The sequence below is a fragment of the Balearica regulorum genome, chromosome 16 (assembly GCF_011004875.1).
Source record: "Balearica regulorum gibbericeps isolate bBalReg1 chromosome 16, bBalReg1.pri, whole genome shotgun sequence".
Taxonomy (NCBI): Eukaryota; Metazoa; Chordata; class Aves; order Gruiformes; family Gruidae; genus Balearica; species Balearica regulorum.
The window spans coordinates 6,030,671-6,050,478 of NC_046199.1; the positions used below are offsets into that span (position 1 = coordinate 6,030,671).

At 56.0% G+C, this 19,808-nt stretch overlaps 2 protein-coding genes and 1 long non-coding RNA gene across 3 annotated transcripts; 2 read left to right on the forward strand and 1 right to left on the reverse strand.

Annotated features, from left to right (window-relative positions):
• The first annotated feature begins 315 nt into the window (after window positions 1-315).
• LOC142604162 (uncharacterized) lies at window positions 316-7,273 on the forward strand. Its single transcript, XR_012838057.1, has 3 exons — window positions 316-450; window positions 1,733-3,483; window positions 5,689-7,273. It is a non-coding gene; the product is annotated as an uncharacterized LOC142604162 (long non-coding RNA).
• Window positions 7,274-8,165: 892 nt separating this feature from the next.
• Window positions 8,166-13,919, forward strand: LOC142604175 (neuritin-like). Its single transcript, XM_075769023.1, has 3 exons — window positions 8,166-8,208; window positions 8,718-8,871; window positions 12,871-13,919. Exons 1-3 carry the CDS (start codon window positions 8,166-8,168, stop codon window positions 13,094-13,096), a joined length of 423 nt encoding a protein of 140 aa, XP_075625138.1. The 3' UTR covers window positions 13,097-13,919.
• Window positions 13,920-17,483: 3,564 nt separating this feature from the next.
• Window positions 17,484-19,784, reverse strand: SYS1 (SYS1 golgi trafficking protein). The gene is made up of 3 exons (XM_075768921.1): window positions 19,582-19,784; window positions 18,929-18,996; window positions 17,484-18,343 (listed from the first exon to the last, which is right to left on the reverse strand). The coding sequence occupies exons 1-3, from the start codon at window positions 19,741-19,743 to the stop codon at window positions 18,103-18,105; spliced, it is 471 nt and encodes a 156-aa protein (XP_075625036.1). The 5' UTR covers window positions 19,744-19,784; the 3' UTR covers window positions 17,484-18,102.
• Between the last annotated feature and the right edge of the window lie 24 nt (window positions 19,785-19,808).

A 19,808-nucleotide genomic window follows, 5' to 3' on the forward strand; every position in this document is an offset into this window, starting at 1 on the left:
AGCAGGGTCCCCATACACGGTTCCCGGTCCTCACGGAGGGTCTCTGCGTTCCCGGGACCCATAGAGGGTCCCCATGCAGGGTCCCCCGTCGCCAAGGAGGGTCCCCGCAGAGGGTCCCCCCCTACATCCACAGCCGCCCCAGGCAGAGCCTGGCCGCAGGTGCTCGGGGGGGGGGTGGGTAGGGCTGGAGGCAGGGGTCTCTGGGCAGGCAGCACACTTGCCATTCATGCTTTCTCCTTTTTTTTTTTTTTTTAGTTTTTCTTCTCTGAGAAGATCGTGCGGGAGAGATGACGGCACGCTGTGTGGATGGCCCCTGGCCTTGTGAGACCCTCATCCTCCAGCAGATCCCACTCTGGGGTGTTTTCTCCCACGTTCAGCCCTGCACATCAGGGCTGCTCCTTGGCAGAGAAGCGGACTTGGCCGCCCGCCTCCTTCCTGGATCTCAGCAGGGTGAGTCAGTGCCTCGACGTGCCCAGCGGCAGCTCTGCCCGCAGCCTGGTCACTGCTGAGCCGGACGGGGGGGCATCCACTCTGCCCTTTTCTCTGGCTGAAAGGGAGTTTCCAGTGTCTGTGGCGTGTCCCGCCTGCCCTGTTCTCAGTGTGTTTGTCTCACTGTCTGGATGACTAAAGATAACTGGGTATTGTTTGTGTCCCAGCTCTGTTTTGGCTACTGTTGTTTTGCTGTCCCCCCTTGTCTCCTGGGAGGTCCTGCTGCCAAAAACCAGCTTTGTGCTGGGGGCCCGGTGCCTACACCTGTGCATTTGACCGTCCTGCTGGCTTCAGCTCACACACATGGCAGTGGTTCCGAGGGATGAGCTTGGCCCACATGAATGTTTATCCTTATCCAAAAAGCACCCTCAGTCCTGCCTGACGGTTTCCACCTGAGTGTAGGATCCCAGCACTGTGTCTTGCCCCTGGAAGGGTGGGGGGGCCAGGCTGGCGTAGCAGGAGGTTCATGATCTCTGAGGAGCCACAGTAGCAAATCTCTGCTGGGTACCTGCTGGCTCTGGCTTGCTCACAGCTCCGAGTGGTCTGACGTGGCTTCTGGGCAGCATCAGCCATTTGCCACCATCCCTGCTGATCCCCCGCCCTGCGCTGCCAGCGGGGAGGTGAGGAGGCAGGGCCAGGGAAATTAGCTCAGGTCTCTGCTATGTCACACGTCTGTGTCGATTGGCACCGGTTACTACTGCAAGGCACAGGGACTGTTTCTGTGCACGCAAGTCCCCCGGAGCACCCCAAGTTCCCTGGGGCTCACTGCAGCCCAAGTCCCTGCTGCGGGACTGGTATGTGTGGGTGCTGCCCGCGCAGTGACACGCACCCAGGCCCCCCCGCTATTGCAGCCCCTCTGTCCTGCCTTGCTGGGAGGGAGTTGGAAAAGCAGTGATATCATCAGCACGGAGCCTGACTCATCCCGGCTCTTCAGCACAAGCCGTGCTGCTCAGCAGGGCACCCATTTTATTCCAATTAAACCAATGAAGGCAAGCCAGCTCCACATAATGGGTTTTTTTGATTTTTTTGGTTTTTCTTGCTCATGGCCGAGCGTGCCTGCCCCTGGCCAAAAGGCAAGAGGGGACAGAGGTGACGCTGAAGTCAGTGGAAAGTTTCCAGTTCTGGTAGGCAGCCCTAAGAATAAGCCTTGCTGGATACCTGCAGGGTCTGCCTTGGCCGCTGCAGCATCCCTGCCTCACTTGTGCCTCCAGCGCAGGCTGATGGCACGGTCTTGTGTCAACAGCCCTCACCCTAACTGCAAATGCCCAGGCCCTTGGGAGGTGTCCCCTGGAGATCCGGGTCACAAGCTCAGGTAGGAATGATGCCTCTTCTCTCCATGACACAGAGCTCAGCTCCTGCCAAAAGTCCCCAGGGGACCCAGCATCAAAGTGCACCTGTCATCAGGAGAAAATGTAACGTGACTTGTTCCTCCTGCCCTTCCCACTCAGGTTTCTCCCATTTATTAGAGGTTTGGGAGGTGAGTCAGGGAGCTGCGGGCCTGTGGATGGAGCTGGGGAGGAGTCGGCTGCTCCAGGAAAGGTAAATCAGTGCCAGGCAGGTGAATCACTCCCTGGTGAAAATAGATCTTATTCTCCAGGAAGCGTGCGTGGATGGGGGTTGGAGTAAGCCGCAGCTTGACTCAATCAGTAAATTGTGGAGTTAAGAGAAAAACAAGGCAAGGCTGCTTTCCCAGTAAACGAGGCGATACATGGCAAGGGAGCAGCCTTTGCCAGCGAAGCTCCAGTGACCAGCGGTCCTGCGGCTCCCTTAAAAGGGGCGATTTTAGCCTGGGACAGCGAGGAGCCAGAAAAGCCAAAAACACCCTTGAAGGAACGTGGCTGCTGAGAAATGAGCATCTCCGCAGGGCCGGGGAGGCGAGGCGGGGGGAGCTGGGCTGTGCTGAGGTGCCGCCTGGCCGGGGTTCGCGGCACTGCTCCATGCCAGGAGCCGGTCGGCTCCTTGGCCATGTCCTGCCCCGAGGGAGGGGAGCCCGGCACTAGTGGTCCCTGTGCGATGCTGGGGGACGCTCCTGCCAAGCCCTGGGGGTGTCATGTCCCCATGTCCTCAGGCTCCACACCATGCAGACGTGTCCCCAACGGCCAGCTGCTGGCATGGGAGCTGGGAGAGCTGGGAGGTGGTGTGCGGGCAGCAGGACACCCAGCATGGTCCCAGGCGAAGAAGGGGTATTCCTGGAGCACCTCAGCTGACACCTGGGCAGAGCGAGGAGATGTCCGATGTGGGGCTGGGGCAGGGGCAGGCCCTCCAGCCATCCACTCTTACCTGCTCCCCCCACAATTTGGGTAGGCTGGCTCCTTCCCAGCCACGCCAGCAGCCGTGCTCAGCCTCAGTGTGTTTGCCCCTGGTAAACCCACCAGCCCTGCTGGGCCCCACAGCTCCTTTTTATCTTCCTGCATCAAGAGAGGTGACCAAGGCTATGCAGCACATCAGTGGCAGAGCTGGGGTTCGTCTGCCCCAGTCCTCCCTGGCCACTGACCCTCCCTGTTGAAGGGAAATGGCACCAGTCCGGCCATCAGGAGGCCAGGAACCTCTCAGGGCTGGCCAGTCCTCCTCTGCAATAACATCTGCAGAGACCATGGAGTTGCTTTGGGTAACAAAAGCTGCAGGAGAACAAAGGACGGGTGCCTGTGCTGGTGACTGCCATGTACCCTGTGTGTTTGGGTAGGGGGTCCCTGGCTCCCCTGGTGTTCCCTTTTCTCCGTAGGACGGTACCTTACACACCTGCCTGTCCTGCTCCCTGAGGCAGACCTGCAAGCAGGCGAAGCTGGCACATGGGCTCCCCCGGATGCCCTGCACCAGACAGGGGCTGAGGTGCAGCTCTGCACTTGCTGTGCACCCCAGGAAATCCTCTGCCTGCAGCTCCTCCACCCTCTTCTGCCAGCCTCGGGGCAGCGCCGTCAGGGAGTCCCCCTGGAAGTGGGAATAGACCAACACGTAGGATGATCCCATGGGAGACAGCACGATGGAGGCAGAAAGGTGGGCAGGGACAGGTGTGGGCATTGTGGGGATGGCCCTTGTGTTGGCAGGTGGCTTCTCCTCGCCCTTCCCATGCAGGGAAGCAGCCCTGGGAGGTGGCTGCAGAGGGGCAGCATCGGCTGAAGGCAGAGCTGAGGTGCTGGGGGGGGATTCCTGGCTGCCGAGCAGTGCACGGGCAGCATGGCTGGGGCAGCCCCAGCATCCTGCAGGCTGGCCCCCTCCCTGCCCAGCGTGTTTGTACCCGCTGCCGAGCCGGGGGCAGGCAGTCCATAATACACCTGCTGCCTCCCGGGCAGGCAGGGCCGGCGTAGGGTGGCTGGCGTGGCACTGCCAGAGCCCGGCTGCCTGCGGCTGCCCTCAGCCCACCGGGCTTTCCTCTCCGTCAGCTCCTGCTTCTTCAGGGGCAGGCTGAGATGTCCGGCATGGTGTCTGCTGTCGCTGCCATCGGGCAGCCCTGTGTTCTGGGGCACGATGTGGGCTGCAGGCAGGTCCCAGCGATGCTGCTTCTCCCACCCACCCCAAAAGCAGCAGCCTTTGGAGAGCACCAAGCAGACGGTTCCAGGGGATGGGGAACTCAAGGTGCTCAGTGGCTGCGATGCTGGCAGGGATCCCAGGCATCATTTCCCGCACCAGGAGAGCATTAGGGGGGAAGCACCCTTGGGGCTGGCTGGTTCCTACAGCCTTTGGGGGGTGCAGGTGCTGTGGGGATGCGGTGGCACCTTGGGGCCAGGTTGGTGCCCATCCATGGGGGAAGGGGAGCAGGGCCAGGCTGGGCTGGCTCCTGTCCCCATCTCACTGTGATAGCTTGGGGACACTGTGGGGAATGTGGAGAGGGGTAACGAGGGGTACGGGAAGCCCCTCCTAGGGGTTGGGGCTGATGTGACCCATGGCCAGGTCACGCACCAGGAGGCAGAACTGTTGTCCCAAAAGTGGGCTGGTTTGCCCGGTGTGCAGCACGCCAATACACACACAGAGCAGAGGTATTTCATTTATTTCATGTCTGCGCAGAGATGGGTGCTAGGTGGTAATTCCACAAAGCTAGCACGCTGCGCAGGGAAACTACAACATATTTATCTTGTTACAGGATTAGAAAAACCTGCCTAAATTGACGCGAACTGGCCAGTAATTACCCCATCATCTGCTATTGGTTAAACATATTTAAATCAGCACGCATGCTCCTTGGGAGTGTGGAGGGGGGTAATTTGCGTAGTCCCTTCATGGGGTCGATGGTCCCAACTCCCCAGCCGCCTTTGCCTTTCCCCAGTTACCGCAGGTTTGTGTTGACTTGGGGCCTCTCTGGCAATCACCCAGCTCTGGGCGCCTTCTGGGGCAGGATGTTCCCTTGCTATCGGTTTTTCAGCTCTCCTTCAAGGATACTCGTTAGCAAAGCATGTGTTTTATCGGTCTTCAGCTCTTCTTCAAAGGTGTAGTGGTTAGCAAAGCAACGCAAGGTGTTTAACCCTAAATTAAACAGTGTCCAAGCACTAACCCAAACACATTTCTGTCCCTGTAAAGTGGAAAATTCTACTTCATAGATATCTGAACAGACAAACCCCTTTGTATGTGGGCACAGCGTGGGGGGACAGAGGAGAGTCGGGGCTGTGGCTGCTCCCTGCGGCCACGGGACGGGGATGAAGCCGTGGTGTCACAGGGAGGCCCAGGCTCTTGTGGAGGTTTGCCGGGTGCTGAGTTACCCATAGGGCGTTCTGAGCTTCAGCTGCAACTCCCACTGCCCTCCGCTTCCCGTCTCTTCACGATGAGCTCCTGGCCCCGCTGCCCTACGGATGCTCCCTGTGCCGGGAAAATCCCACCGGCCCTTTTTACTGTCACAGGGGCTACAAACGCAGCAAGGGGTAGTGCCGGAGCCCTGCCACATGAGATGCTCCTTTCTGCCATAATCATGCCCTTGTTCGCCCATCAGCTTTAAAACTCCGTTGGCTTTAACGGAAAGGCAGCGTGAGCCAGCCCCGAGCAGGGCTGTGCCATGGCCGCGCTCTGCGGCACCATCCCGGGGGTGCAGAATCAGCCCTCGAATGGGGGCTGCGAGCTCCCTGCTTCTCTGTAGGGGTCTCTGAAGAGAGAGACCAGCCCCTGACATACAAGGGACAGGCTCTGCCTCTGCTTTGTGTTTAAACACCGCTGGGTGGAAACGCCTTCCCTGCCTTGGCAAAGTGTTGCTCACAGTAATCTCGGTACGGTGAACAGGGGACGGCGGTGGGGAAGCACACCGAGACAGAGACGTGGGACGTGCGGCCATAGCGGGGGAAGCGTGGCTGGCAGCGAGCACCGCGGCGAGCTCCTACGGCCTCAGCTCGAAGGCGCCAAGAGATGCCCAGCACGGTGCTGAGGACAAGACAGGGCTGTGAGAGACGCCCAGGGCCAGAAGCACCGTGGAGGAGGAGAGGAGGTGCTGACCCACCCTACAAGGTAGGGATGGACAACCGCTCGCTTCTGCTGCGCTGCTTCTTGCCAGCCTGGTAGCCCTGCCCCAGGGCCAGCTGGGTTTTCCTCCTCTCTGAGAGCAGCAGAAGGTGCTGCTGTTGGGAGCATCCTTCACTCCCCTTCCCCGGGGACCCCAGGCAACCAGCCAGCAGTGCTTCCCCCCTCCGCCTCTGCGGCCCACGTGCACTCGTTGGCCTCTCCTCCCACCGCCCCGAGAGCCATCAGCCGCTGGCGTGAATCACCATGGCCACATCCCGGGGCAAGAGGTGGCTGGGGGAGCCGGGGCAAGCGGGGAGGGAGAGAGGGGGAGCTTCCAGAAGGAAAAAGCTGATGGAAATGGAGGGGTCCTGCTGCTGCAGCAGCAAGTGCATGTGCTTAGAGGGATGTCTAAGTTCAATCATCCTGAGCTTTTTTAGCTCACACGTAAACCAGGGAGTCCTCACCATGTGCTGATGGCCACACATCTTGTCCTTTCCTCAGCAGCCTTCAGTGTGCGTTGGGCGCAGGTCCTCACATGGACTCACCCCATGATGTGCCCAGCTGGAGCAGGTGGCAGTGCAGCCATGTCCTCCTGCCACCTGCATCCAGAGGCCCAGCTCCACGGTGATGGGCATGCCACCGCTGCCCAGGCAGGCTGGAGCAGGCAGCACGGGGATGGTGCATGGTGGAGACCCTGCGGCTCTCCCTGGGTGGTGAGAGGAGGCAGGGGTGCTGAGACCCCTTTCCCACAGGTCCACTGGGCTGGCCAGGGCAGGACCAATTGTACTTTTCTGCTTGGCTTTCACCTTGGGCTATGCTACCTTGTGCTGGAGGCTGCCCGGAGTGTGGATGTGGGGATGGAGGTGGTTCTGGCTGAAGAGATGGAGGCTGAGATAGAGGTGGAGATGGTGGAGGAGATGGAGGTGGATGTGGAGTTGGAGGTGAAGGTGGAGATGGACACGCCAGCAGCAGGACAGACACATGTTCCTCATCCCCTGCCCACATGGAGGGTGGGTTGCCTGCCACTGGGCTGGGGTGGGTGGTCCCCACTGCAGGGACACAGTGCCTGGTCCCCTCGTCCTGGCAGCACAACCACCACCACCGTGCTGCCCCGAGCACCCGTCTGCTTTGGGAAGGGAGCGATTTCTTGGGGCCAGGCAGCCCAAGTCTAACCCAAAGCTCAGCTGGGGCTTAGCGCTGGTGGCAGAGTCCTGCTCTCCCCAGCGTGTCCCAGGGCTGTGGCAAATCTCATGCCCATTGGGACAAACCCCTACCCGAAGCAGCCGCTGCTGCAGAGCCAGCTTGGGAAGCCCCAGCTCTGCGTGGCGAGGCGCTGCTCGTTAGCCATAGGGCTGTGTCGCTTGCTTTTCTTCCAGGGCTGATGGAGATGCGGAGCTTGGCAGAGCTGAAGGGGGAGCTTCCAAGGTGAGATTTGTAGGATGTTGTACATTGTTGGTTTAGTTTAGATAAAGCATTTTATTTATGTTTTTCAAACACAACCTCTCTGTCTTAGCCTTGCTTTGAGCACAGGTGGCGTTTGCAGAGTTGTGGTTTCCACTTGCTCTCAGTTTGTGGGGCTGAGGGTACCTGGGGGTGCTGGGGTGGCTGCCCCTGGGGCAGGGGGTACCTGAGCACAAGGAGGGTCCCACTTGCAGAGGTGGCACCAGCTGGCAGGTCCCCAGCCCCGGAGTGGTGCCGGCTCCCCGGAGTGATGCCAGGACTGGGGGGGAGCCCTGAGAGCGGGAAGGGCAGAGTGTGGGTGCTCGGAGAGAGACTAAAGCCAAAGCAAAGCAATCCTCGCCCTGCCTGGAGTGCTGCTGCTGGCAACGGGCACCGGTCCCTGTCCCCGAGTGGGGGTGACACGCGGAGTGGGCAGCGCAGCCTGCGGGGGGGAGGCTGCTGGTGAAGGGGTGCCGCGGGGCCCGTGGGTGCAGGGTCCCTGGGTGGGGGGAGCTGTGGGTACCGGCGGGCAGTGCCGAGGGGATGCGATGCTGTGAGGTGCGGGGGTGCAGGATCCAGGGAGCCGCGGTGGGGCCGGGGGTGCGGGGTGCGGGCATGGGGCTGCCCCCGGCGCTCGTTAGCCGCGGCCCAGCCCCCTCCTTAATTAGCCGAGGCCAAAGCCGCTCATTAGCGGCGGCCGGGGCTGGAGCCCTCCCCGTGTAGGCGGGCGGGGAGCGCTGCCGGCCACAGGGGTACGGACACCGGTACCGGCGGCAGCGGGGCTGGAGCCCGACTCGAGCCCGGACGGAGCCGCCGGCGGGATGGGCCGGAGCCGGGGCACGGCCGTGCTGCTCCTCGCCCTGGGTAAGGCTGCCCGGGCGGGGTTTGGGGTGCCCGGGCTGTGGAGGGGCCGCTTCCCAGGTGGCATCTGGGGTGTCGACGCGGGGTGGGGGGGTGTCTGTGCGCTGCGGGGTCCCGTCCCTCCTCCCTGGGTCGATGCTGTGCATCTCTCCCCGGCGGGTCCTGGCTGCCGGTGCGGAGCTGGCTGTGCCCCCCCCCCGCCTGCCCTCGGCCCCGGGCCGGTGGTGCTGGGTGCAGGTGAGCAGCCAGGGCAGCTGGGAGCGGGGTGCCCTGCCTGCCCCCGCATCGGCTGCCTGCCCCGGCAGAGTGGCTGGTTTGGGCTCTCTGCAAACTCAGGCAGAGCTGGGGCGAGGGACGGCACGTGGGCCACGCGTGTCCTGTGTGGAAGGGAGAGCTCGCTGTGCCTGGGTGGCGTCGGCACTGTGGTGACCCAGGGGTGCCCAGGTCAGCCCGGGAGGGAGGTGAGGTCTGTCCCCAAAGGTCTCGGTGCTCACACAGACGCCCTTGGTGACTGGCAGGGCACCTGGCTGTGCTGCTGGCATCGGGCACCGCCTGCACCGGTGTTTACCAGGGCTTCTCGGACTGCGTCCTCAAGCTGGGGGAAAACATGGCCACATACGAGGAGGCGGATGGCATCGAGCTGCAGGGGTTGCACCGAGTCTGTGGGTGAGTATGGCCCCGTGCCAGGCTCCCTGCGTGTTCCAGCCTGTGGGGCTGGTCCCCAGGGGAGGGTGGGTTGGGGAGGTTATCTGTGGTGCGCGGCCAGCGTGGCTTTTTGGCATTGCCCCTGCGCCGGGTCCTGCTGTCTGAAGTTTGTTCCTGCCCTGGCTGCCGCTGGTGCTTGCACGTGTGCGCTGCACCTTGCTCTGGTTTCAGATGGACCCTGTGAGATCCATCCGTCCGCTGCATGGCTGTAGCCAGAGTTTGCATCCCCATCCCTCAGCAATACCTGTAGCCCCCAGGACTCATCCTGTGTCCCTCCTGCACGCCCACAGCCGGGAGGAGTGGGGCTGGTGGGACCCGACCCCTTCTGTCCCCAGGAAAGGCTCCCCCGGACACCTGGGTTTCAGCCAGCGACTTCCCCGTGGCCGGGTCCGGCTGGAGCTGGATCTTGCTGCCCAAACCAAGCCTTCTCCCTCCCTGCTGAGCCCCTTGTCCTTCTGGTTTGAATTTGCTCCACCCCTGGTTTTCCTGAGGTTGCAGCAAGTGCCCTGAGATGATGGTGTTGGGAGGATGTTAACTTGAGCAGAAGTGAAATAGCTGAAGAGTTGGGTACTGAGGGGTGGTGCGGGGTGGGTTTGGGGAAAGCTCCGCTTCAAAAAGCGAAGGAGCACAAGTGTCGAGGTGGGGCAAGTGAAAGGTGGAACTAAAATGTTTGTGGGGAGAAGTGAGGCAGCTCTGTGTCCCCGCAGTGAGTTGTGGGGAGTGAAAAGGAGTTATGAGGAAATGCAGACAGCAATTAACGGAAACCCCAGACACCTTGGGGCGGTGGAAAGCTGCCAGGGCAAGGCGGAGGACTGAGTTGCCCTGCGGGTCAGGCTTTTGAGGCTGCTGCAAACAGCATCACTCTTAGCAGCGGGGTGGAGGCTCTGGGACCTGCTCAGCGGTGCCCGCACAGCTGGCTAGCATCTGTCAGGGCTGCGGCAGGGCAGGGGGCAGCTGGGATGGGGCAGTCGGTGGAGGCAGGTCGGGCTCTCAGCAAGCCGGGACGAGGTGCCGCTGCCAAGGCAAGCGGAGGGTCCTCCCGCCTACCCTGGCTGAAAGAATGAAATCTGGTTGTTGCCAGAAGAGGAAACAAAACTCTTTTGCTCAAGGAGAATGGAAAAGTAAATACCTTCCCCCGCCCTTTTTTTTTCCTTTAAATTTATTTCTTTTCTCTGTGCATTTCCCTGTCAGCAAACATGTGGAGGGTAGCTTGGCTGTGACCTGCCTTCTTCCCCCTTTTCCTTGGGACAGCCTGGCTCAGGATGGAAATGTGGCTGAAGGCTGAGTTGAAACAGGAACTGCTCTGCTTTGGGCTGTAATACACACTTTTTTTGAATATGTGGCTTCTCGGTATTAGACAACAACCAAGCACAGAGCCCAGCGGGTGCAGTGGTTGAGTGCTGGAGCAGTGATTCCTCTGCTGAAACTCACACGAAAGTGTGAGTTGAGGTTTCTTACAGGCTCTGGGGCACTAACCATCACAGAACTGGTCCTGGGGTCTTCCCCACCAGCAGTGCTGGGGCTCTGCACCTTCTGGGACATGCCAGCTTCTCCTGCCAGCCCTGGTGCGTGGCTTGCTGGGCTTGCTGTGGCTGGAGGTGAAAGTTGATAATGTCCCACCTTCCTGCCAGGAAATATTTATGAATTGTTGGCCTTTAACCCTTAGCCTTCTCCACTGCAGTCTGCTTTCCTGGTGCCACAGTCCCCTCTGGCAGCGCGAGTGAGGGACAGACGTGGAGCTGGGAGCCGGCACGGGGCTGGTGATGCCTTGGCTCTGCCTGTACGGTGCTGCCCTGGAGCCGGCTGGGCAAGTCACTTGACAGCAGCCTGTGTGGATGAGCAGATGGAGACTGTGAAGGGTGAAACACTGGGAATTGCCATCCTGGCTGAAAGCAGAACCAGGCAGGAGCTGTCATCCCCCTCAGCCTTCCCCCAGCCATCCTTTGCCCAAAGACATGGGCCAGGTTTAACGCTCGCCTGGCAGAGCTGCCTGCTGCTGCAGCTCAGGAGCGAGCGCAGGAGGTTACCTGGGCTGGCACCAGTTTTTTCTCATTATCTGCAGACATTTATTCTGCCACGGCGACTCTATTTAATGAACTCACTCACAGCTGGCGTTCTGACGTAAGCCCTGGTAGAAAAACTAAGTAAGCGTAGTGCTCAGGTCTGTGTGTCTGCTCAAGGTGTTGTTTCCAGCACAGGGCATTTGGATGAAACCAAGGTGCCCCTTTCCCGTGCGCAGGGTCCCTGCTCGGCTGGCTGCATCCCCTTCCCAAGGGGTGGCACGTGTGTCTGGTGTCCTGGCGGGACAGGGAATGGGGCAGAGCAAATGCTCCTGTCCTCTGGGTCATCCCCACCTTGCAGGTAAACTATGGCCTGGGGTGGTGCCCAGCCCCAGCTAAAATCGAGGTGGAAGGGAGGGCGGGAGGGCACCTCAGGGTGCATGTCCCTAGGTGCTGTGGGCTGGCAGAGGCTGGGGAGCTGGCTGGGACCCGGGGGGTGCTGCCTGTGGCTGGTCCCTGCCTTGCCCCGGTGTCGGGTGCCAGGGCATGTGTTGCTCCAAAGAAGCTGCAATACCAAGTGGTTTTGTGAAGCTCTTTTCAGGTAAAAAAACCTCTGTCTTTGAAAGAAGTCATGGGGGAAGGTCAGTGGCAAGTGTGGCGTAGAGCCTTGTCTGGCCCTTGGGGAAAGGCCACTTCCAGAGGTGGCTCATGGCATTTGCTGAGACTTTTGGGCTCCTGGTTTATCTTGTGGATTTGTACCTACAAAACAGAGACCTCACCTGTGCATTCAGCCTTTGGGGACTCTGATTTGGAGTCTAATGCCTTACTAGCCTCAGATACTCAGCAGCAAAAAAAAAAATCAGGCAGGGATGCCCATTCTTGTCCTCTCCGCACTGGGTGGAGGGAAATGGCCCAGCTTGGTCCCTGCTGTCCTGGTCCCCAACAGCTGGAGCCCCCCCTCCCGGATCAGCCTGACACCTGTGGGAGAGGGCTCATTGGAAATGGCTCAAACCCAGCTTCCTCAGAGCCACCGTGCTTCTTCACCAGAAGTAAGGAAGGAACTTGGGGAGGGGATAAAGCCTTGGCAGGCTGGATACTGCTCTGGATAAATGCAGGTGGGGTTGTCCCACATGGCACTGGCCCCAGCGTGCCGGACTGGTGGGGTGGTGTCCACTGCACCCCGCCTGGGAGAGTCTTCTTGGGGGCTGTGGCTTTCAGCTCCGTTTCTGCTGGGATTTTTCCCTGCCTGGTCCTAGCTCTGGATCGGGGGGCGCGGAAAGAAAACAAAAAAAAAAAATTGAAGTTGCTGTCCCCAGGGGAGGCAGCCAAGTGGTCTTCAGCGAGCAGCTCCCAGTTTGTTACTGGGACCATGGGTTACCTTTGCCTGTCTTGTTGGTTTTCCCCTGGTGCTCCCCAAGAGCCTCTGTCCATTGAACGGCTTCTACTTGTGCAGGGTAACACCCAGCAGATAAATGGAGACGTGTCTAATGAGAACACAGCGAATAACTCCGCCCGCCCCTGCCCATACCTTGGTCATAAAGCTGTGACCGTCTGCGGGACATGTTGTCCTTCTCCTTGCTTTGTGTTCACATTTCGCCCTGGACTCAGCTTGGAGAACCCTACGAATGAAACATGCTCAGCCTTTGTTCGCAGCCCATTTTAGATACTCGGGGTGCTCAGTGCCAAAGGGAAACATTTGTTGTTGGAAAATAATGGATTTTATTGACTTTCAGAGAAAGAAAAGAAAAAAAAGTCATAAAATAATTTCAGTGTGTTTTGATGTTTGGAGTTTTAGCCAAGAATCTCTGGGAGACAATGGAGGGGGGGAATAGTTTGGGCAACTTGCACAGAACACAGAGGTTGTTGCCACTCAAAGGGCGGGCTCAGGGCACCAAGGCTCTGCCTGGCTCCTCGGTGCTGTGCAAAGGGACCGATGGTGCTGTGTCTCCCCCGGCTGCAGGTACTGGGATGAATTTCACACGTGTGCCCTGACGGCGCTCTGGGAGTGCCAGAAGGAAGCAGCAGCCATCTGGGATATGCTGAGAAGGGAGTCTCGAAAAATCAAATTTCAAGGCAGTTTGTTTGACCTCTGCAGCCCCAGCGCAGCCCAAAGCTTTGCCTGGATCCACGTTCCCAACGTTTCCATCCTCGGCATCCCCCTCGTCATCACTTGGCTGAACTTGTAAACCGCAGCTCTGTAAGTATCGCACGAAGGTGGCGGCAGCAGCGTGTGTCGCGCCATCTCTCTGATCATTTTTCCAAACCTTGGAGGAATACACTGTGCGATGCTCAGCAAACACTTGGCTCCATCCTGTGCCTATGAGATGCAGAAGAGCTTGGCGGCATCTCCTGTGTTTTGCTGTTTCTCTGTAATTTGGAATAGCGTCTGTCCCCTTCTGCCCCGAGGCACAGCTGCAGATCTGGCTGACTGCAGAATTTAGGAACCTGTAGATACGGGACAGAGGATTTGGGGAAAAATCAGAAATTAGTTGTGAACACTGGATTCTTTTACAATCTTCTATGCTACTGGAATGAAACCTGTTTACTTTGCTGATTCTTTCCTCCAGATTTTATTTGGGCACTGAAAACAAGATGGGCATTTTTACCACTGATTTATGAGGTGCAAAGGACGGTGTATGTCCTGTCAAAGGCAGAAAGGAGTCCTTACCGCCCTGTACTGGCCTCTTTTCTTTGAGGACATGGTGAAACCCCTGCTGAAGAATAATCACAGGTGCATGACTTCTCCTGCATGCATCTGGATTCCTGAGTAACTCCTGTGTTATGTGTAAATCCCTTTTCTAAGGAAATAGAGGGCAAAAATATTTGCGGGGAGAGGGAGTGTCAATCTAGCAGGACAAAAAGGATTTATAACAACTCTTTGGCTTTAAAGCTTTCCCCAAGGTACCTGCAAGCAGCTTGGTGGGTGGCAGTGTGTAATTCCAGAGTATTAAACTTTGTTGTAGAGCCTACAGCATGGCAGAAATTATTTGTCCCAGCTCTTATTTGATAGTGCAGCCTCTTCTGTCTCCTTTGCAGCTCAGAGCATTGTTAAGTTTTGCAGCTTCAGTACAAAGATGAAAATATTTGCAATAGAGAGGCACTTGGAAGTGATTTCTGGCTAAGTTAGAAAAATGCAACAATACTACTGGGCCGTACAAGGCAGTTCTGTGTTTTAAGGATGCTAATGCAGCTCTGTGCCCTGCCTGGGATGTTTCAGCCCAACTTTTCTAGATATGTCACACATCACTTTGGCTGTTCCCACGGATTGTTCAAACCCCTGAGCAGGGTACTCGCTTTGTCTTCAGTAGGGGCAGGCAGCTGTGAAGAGCAAAGGGTAGCCCTGTGCCGAGCTGGGGAAGCTCCTGGCTCCTCACAGTCCTGAGAAATCTTGAATGGAGACCTCGCCCTGGTGCTTTGAGCGCTGCCCGCCGTGGGAGCAGGCACAGCACTAGATACCACCAGCAGGTTCTGAGTGTCCCCAAACCTGAAAATGTGCTTTAAATTGTGAGCAGTGGACTGGGGGCCCTGCTAGCCCCAGAGATCCCACTGGGTGCATTACAGTGTGTGGGCAAGCTTCTCCTACAGCAAAAGATCTTTTTACCAACGGTGGTGTTGGGCTTTTTACTGGTGGGCCATGCTGCTCTCCTTTGCCATTCGTATGTTCTTCCTCTATGTTCCTTATTGCTTAGCACTCTGCTCCTGCAGCAGCTGGAGGATATGAATAAATTGAGGCAAACTCCAAGAAGTAAGTCAGGGAGGAGCAGCTGGTGTTCAGACAGCACGAGGCACCTAGGCTTTCCACAGATGAGAGCTGTTACTTATGTACTCAGCATCTCAGGCACAAAGCCTTATGGTAAGTAGTGGAGAAAGGGTAAACCAGAGCACTGCAGAACCTGGAGTGAACCACTCAGCTGCTTTGGTTTTTCTTCTTACTCTGCTCCAACATCAGTGCATGCTGTTTGATCCTGTTGTCCTCTCCCCTGTCATCTCTTCTCCTGCCTGTGGTTTGTAGCAGGGGAAAGCTGAAGCAGGTGGGTATTGTGTACAACCAAGGCTGGAGTCTTTTGGATCCAAATCCTGTACTTGCTCTTTGTTTAGAATAGGTGTTCAATGCCTTTAGGAAAACAAATAAGCACAGCCTGCAGAACCCCACAGCTTTAGCTTCTCTTTGGATTTGGCATCTTCCTCTCTGTTAAAATTTTCTACTTTTAAAGAGCTTTGGGGAAGGGGAATGTAAAAGTCTCAAGTCTTTTTTTGCAAAACCATGCATGCACATGGCTAGCTGACACTACTGCTGGCTCTAAGAAGAGCAGGTGTTGGGGCATATCTTCCCTGGAAGCAAATCCCTCAACTATTGCACACAAAAACCAAAGATTCATTAAGAAACAAAGACCATCTGCCACCATTCTGAAATGGAGCAGCAGATTTTTTTTTTTTTTTTTAAAGCCAAAGGTGCTCCTAAATCCAACTGAAAGCATGTGAGTGGAAATTAGGCCTCACAGTATGGGAGTGATGAGTTTCAGAGGTTCCTTCCTCAATCAATAGTTCATTTTTAGCAGTTCTTCCCTATGACTAGGATAATTACAATAGCTTTCATTAAAAAAAAAAAAAGTAATATACAGATTCAGTCCTCAAAGGCAAAGTCAGCAGAGTTTCAGAAAGCATTTCTAATCCCACAGCATACTTCATGCTGATGCAGCACAGCTCGTTGGATGTCCCACAGACTCAGTGTTAAATCCATGTTTGTCAAGCATTCCTCTTGTGGCCTTGCTCTGAGTGTCTTCAGATACAAAGCCGTACCCAGATTTCAACCCTCAGCCCTGCAAGGGAGGCTGTGGCAGCGGTTACAGCATACCCTGTGCGTTCAGAAGGGTGAGGAGGTAAGTGCTCCTCAGTCCAAAGTTTTCATCCCTCTTCTTACAGGGCAACAAAGATAGCACCTCTTTAATAGGGTCTCACACCAACTCTGGGATTGGCTGCCCATTCTCCCTTAAGAAATGGGATGAATGTGGCTTTCCCTCTGCTTTCTTGTATTTGTTGTAATTAGTCTTCTAGCTAAGACCACCCCTGAAGAACACAGGAGTTCCCACTGCACTTTGGTCTGGTATTAAGCCTTGAATTAAACCTGCAAACTTCACCTGTGCAGGACTGGGTTGTTCTTCCTCAATAATAGCAACAAAAAGCAGGAGAGGACAAAATGACCCTGAAAGAGTCTTAAAATAAGACTGACACCAAGCCAGTGTTTGTCCACCCCGAGGCAGAGCTTGCCTTCTGCTCTGCGCACTCATCCCAACTGCAGCACAGTCACTGCTCTTTCCTGGAGGAGATACTGGCACCTACTGGAAGACCAGTTTATATCTGGCTGAAGGTGACTGTGAGAAAGGCAAGCATCCTTATATATCTGAGAAACAAGCAGATTTTAAGAAGGGATGAACTGCTTGCTGACTGCAGAGCAGTATTGCAGCAGAAGCCCTAGGAAGTGACCTGTGGGTAGCCCTGCAGCAAGCGCTGGCTCCTGCCCAGAAAAAAAGTGTGTAAATTCTTCGCTCTGAAAGACCACTGCTGTTCTAAAACTCTGCTCAAAGGGGTTTGGGTCAGGAAGTGGTCCTGGCAAAATCTCAGAATATAAAAAGTTCTGTCTAAAGAAATACAACCAGCAATCCTCCTCAGTAGCAGACCTGCCAGGTATTGAAAACATCAGGATGTTTTCCTGCCTCATTTTACAGTACCTGATTATGACAGCAGGAATTGAAATACAACTCCCTCAGGAACAGAAGTCAAAAGAGCAGCTTCAAAGAGTTTATCAACTTCTGCATCTCAAACCATCCCACCACTTTTCAACAAGCTGAATTAGCAAATTTATGCAAATTAACACTTACAAATATTAACATACAAAGGAAAGTTACTGCAGCAAGATGCTGCACAGGAGAAAAATGTGTCTTTAGACCTGGCTTTGCCCTGGTTCAGGATGGCACAAACTGGCCATCCCTCAGCAGGGACCAGGCAGGATGTGGGTCTGCTTGCTCGGGCAGTGGGATCTGGAGGAGCCACCCAGCTTTGGCCCCTTAGCAGCACGGCATTGTCCCTGCCTGCCCACAGGCAATGTTTATTTGAAGTGCCTCTAAATAAAGGCACATCCTGTTATTTTTGAGAAACAAGCAGCAGTCTCTTGGTTGGCTAAACATCACCTTGACCAGACCAGACCTGTTCCTGGACTTTGGAAGCCTGACAGGAAGACCCACACAAGTGGGAAGAGCAGCGTGGCTCCAGGACACCTTTGCAGCCTTCCCCAGGACAGCTCCAGCCTTGGCAGAACATGTGGAGACCCTGGATTGCTGAGACTCCTCCTGAAGCGAGGATTATGCTGGCTGACTTCCCAAGACAGCACTCACTGATGCCTTCATTTCAGAGCAGAGTTATGAAATATTTATTGTAGGAAATTTTAAGTGCCCTAGACAGTGGGCATCTTACAGCCACAGGTTCTGTGGCTGAATCCTTCTGTTGCCATGATACAGACACTCATGGTATTTTTTGAAGTGCTCAGCTTCCCAGGAGAACCGTAACACACTCACAGCAACGTAATATTTTTATTATTACAAAAGATTTCTTCAGCAAACTGCTGTCTGACATTTATGTATTAAACATGGAAACAGCAAACAAACCCATCTAAACATTATAGTTATTTAGTGTCTCAGCTGGTGATTCAGGTAAGTACAACTATTTTCTTTCTCCCCATCCATTCACTTCCTTGACTTTTTTGACCAACCAAAGCCCAAACAAGTTACAGCTCAGAAGCAGCAGCTCCCAGCCCCACTGCTCACTGCGCCAGCTCCCACAAGAAGAGCTGACCATTGCATTACCTGTACAGGGCACTCCCCCATTTGTTAAATTCCACATGCTCCTCACGCATCAGGTTTTGCTATCTGGCTTTTAGCAGTCTCATCGGGTGAAGAGTTTAAGAGCACGCTCACCATACAGTCATATTAAATGCTTTGTGTTAACAAAATAAACATCTGCTGCTCCCCGTTGTCGGCTGATGCCAGAGGAGATGCTCACGCTCATGCAGCCACCAAGGTCCAAAAAGAAAACAACTAAAACCAAAAGTCTTAACAGACCTGCTGTGCTTCTTCAGTGATGATTCACTTGTGCTGGAAACAATGACATAACGCAGCATGTTGTTGCCAGAGCGAGTCTATACATTGGATTTGGGGGCAGAATTGAGGGGGATCTCTCTGAGTTCTATCCTCATGCAGAGGTACTCCCCGATCGCAGCCATCAGCGCGGTGCACACAATGTGCACCAGCCACCACGTCAGGGTGGAGGGAAAGCGCGAGTTATAAATCCAGCAGCCCAGAAGGTGGAAGAAGTGAACCGTGACTGTGAAATCCAGGCACTGCTTTCCTCGGCGGATGAAGTACAGCAAGCCCAGAGCACTGTAAAATAAGGGCAGAGGTTAATAACGACCTGCTCCATACCTATGGAAAAGGGGATACAGCAAGAGCTATCAGTGATGATTATTTAGCTGTTTTAAAACTTCTTAAATGTTTTAAGGATAAGTTGTTTCTGACCTCTCTCTTGGCCACTGCAGCAAGATTTAAATGCTTACAGTTCTTTAATTATGTGATGGCAGGGAAAGGAGTTTTTAGTGCAGAAAACCAAGCAGGATTTTTTAAAAATTATCTCCCTCAGTAATATTTGCCCAGTGGCAGGGGCAAAATACATTCTTGTTTATAGATCAGTGCTTACCGAAATCCATTAATTCTAACTTTCAGTAAAATCTCTCACAGAAGCAAATCTCATTCCCAGCTGGGAAATCGAGGCAGTGAAGTGAAATGACTTATCCAGGATCTACAAATTCAGGAATCAGCAGTTCCCGGATGCCCTCAGCAGACACGCTCATCCAGGCACAGGGCTTTCGGGAGATGTTTAGAGAGAGGCAGTGGGTCACACTGAATTCTCTTAAAGTTTAATGTCAAGAAAGAACAAGACACAGGTGCTCCAGCTGGTTGCTGACTTACCAGGTGAGTGCATTGAGGATGAAAGCCATCACGGAGAGCCTCCCAGGCGGGGTTGAGAAGCCTAAAATCTACATGGGACTATTAGTAGGAAACCACGGCGCAAATCACAGCCCACAGCATGTAATCTCCTCCCGTGGCCCAGCCGCATCGGCACAGCCCTGCGCTGATTACGATCCGTAAGAGGAGCCTGAGCAGTTACGGCAGTCCTTCTAAGAGGTCTGTCTCTCTGCCTGGGGGTACCTATAGAAAAGGGACAGGTCTATATACCGAGGGGTACCACCTAAAGAGGGTGTGGGGTGTGTGCGTCTCCATACGGGGGTTACCTATATGGGGAGGAGGTTGTCTTTATACTGGGGGTACTACCTATACAGCGAGGTGGCGTCTCTACACCGGGGTACCACCCGTTCACGGGGGGGGGGGTGTCTGCCTCCACGCTGGGGGCACCTACACACACGCACCCACTGTCTGTACAGCGGGGGGGCAGCTACACGGGGCGAGCGAGCTCTGCCTCTACACGGGGGTGCTGCCCGTGGCGGGGCGGTCCCTAGCACTGGGGAATGCCCACGGGGGAGCGGGTTCTGTCTCCCCGCAGGGGAGCCCCCGAACAAGGCCCCCCTCCGCCCCGTCTCCGCCGGGCGGGCCCGCGCCCTCACCTCGTCGCTGAAGACCTGGTGGAGGGAGGGCCCGGTCCTGCCCAGGGTGCCGAGGAGGGCGAGCCACAGCCCGAGCGAGCTGTAGTAGCCGGCCTGCAGCAGCACCATCTGCGCCACGATCAGCGCCGGGTCCCACACGTAGCTGCGGAACTGCGCCGCCATCGCCCGCGCAGCCACAACGCGCCGGAAGTGGCGTCCGCAGCCGTGCGGCAGCGCCCCCTAGCGCG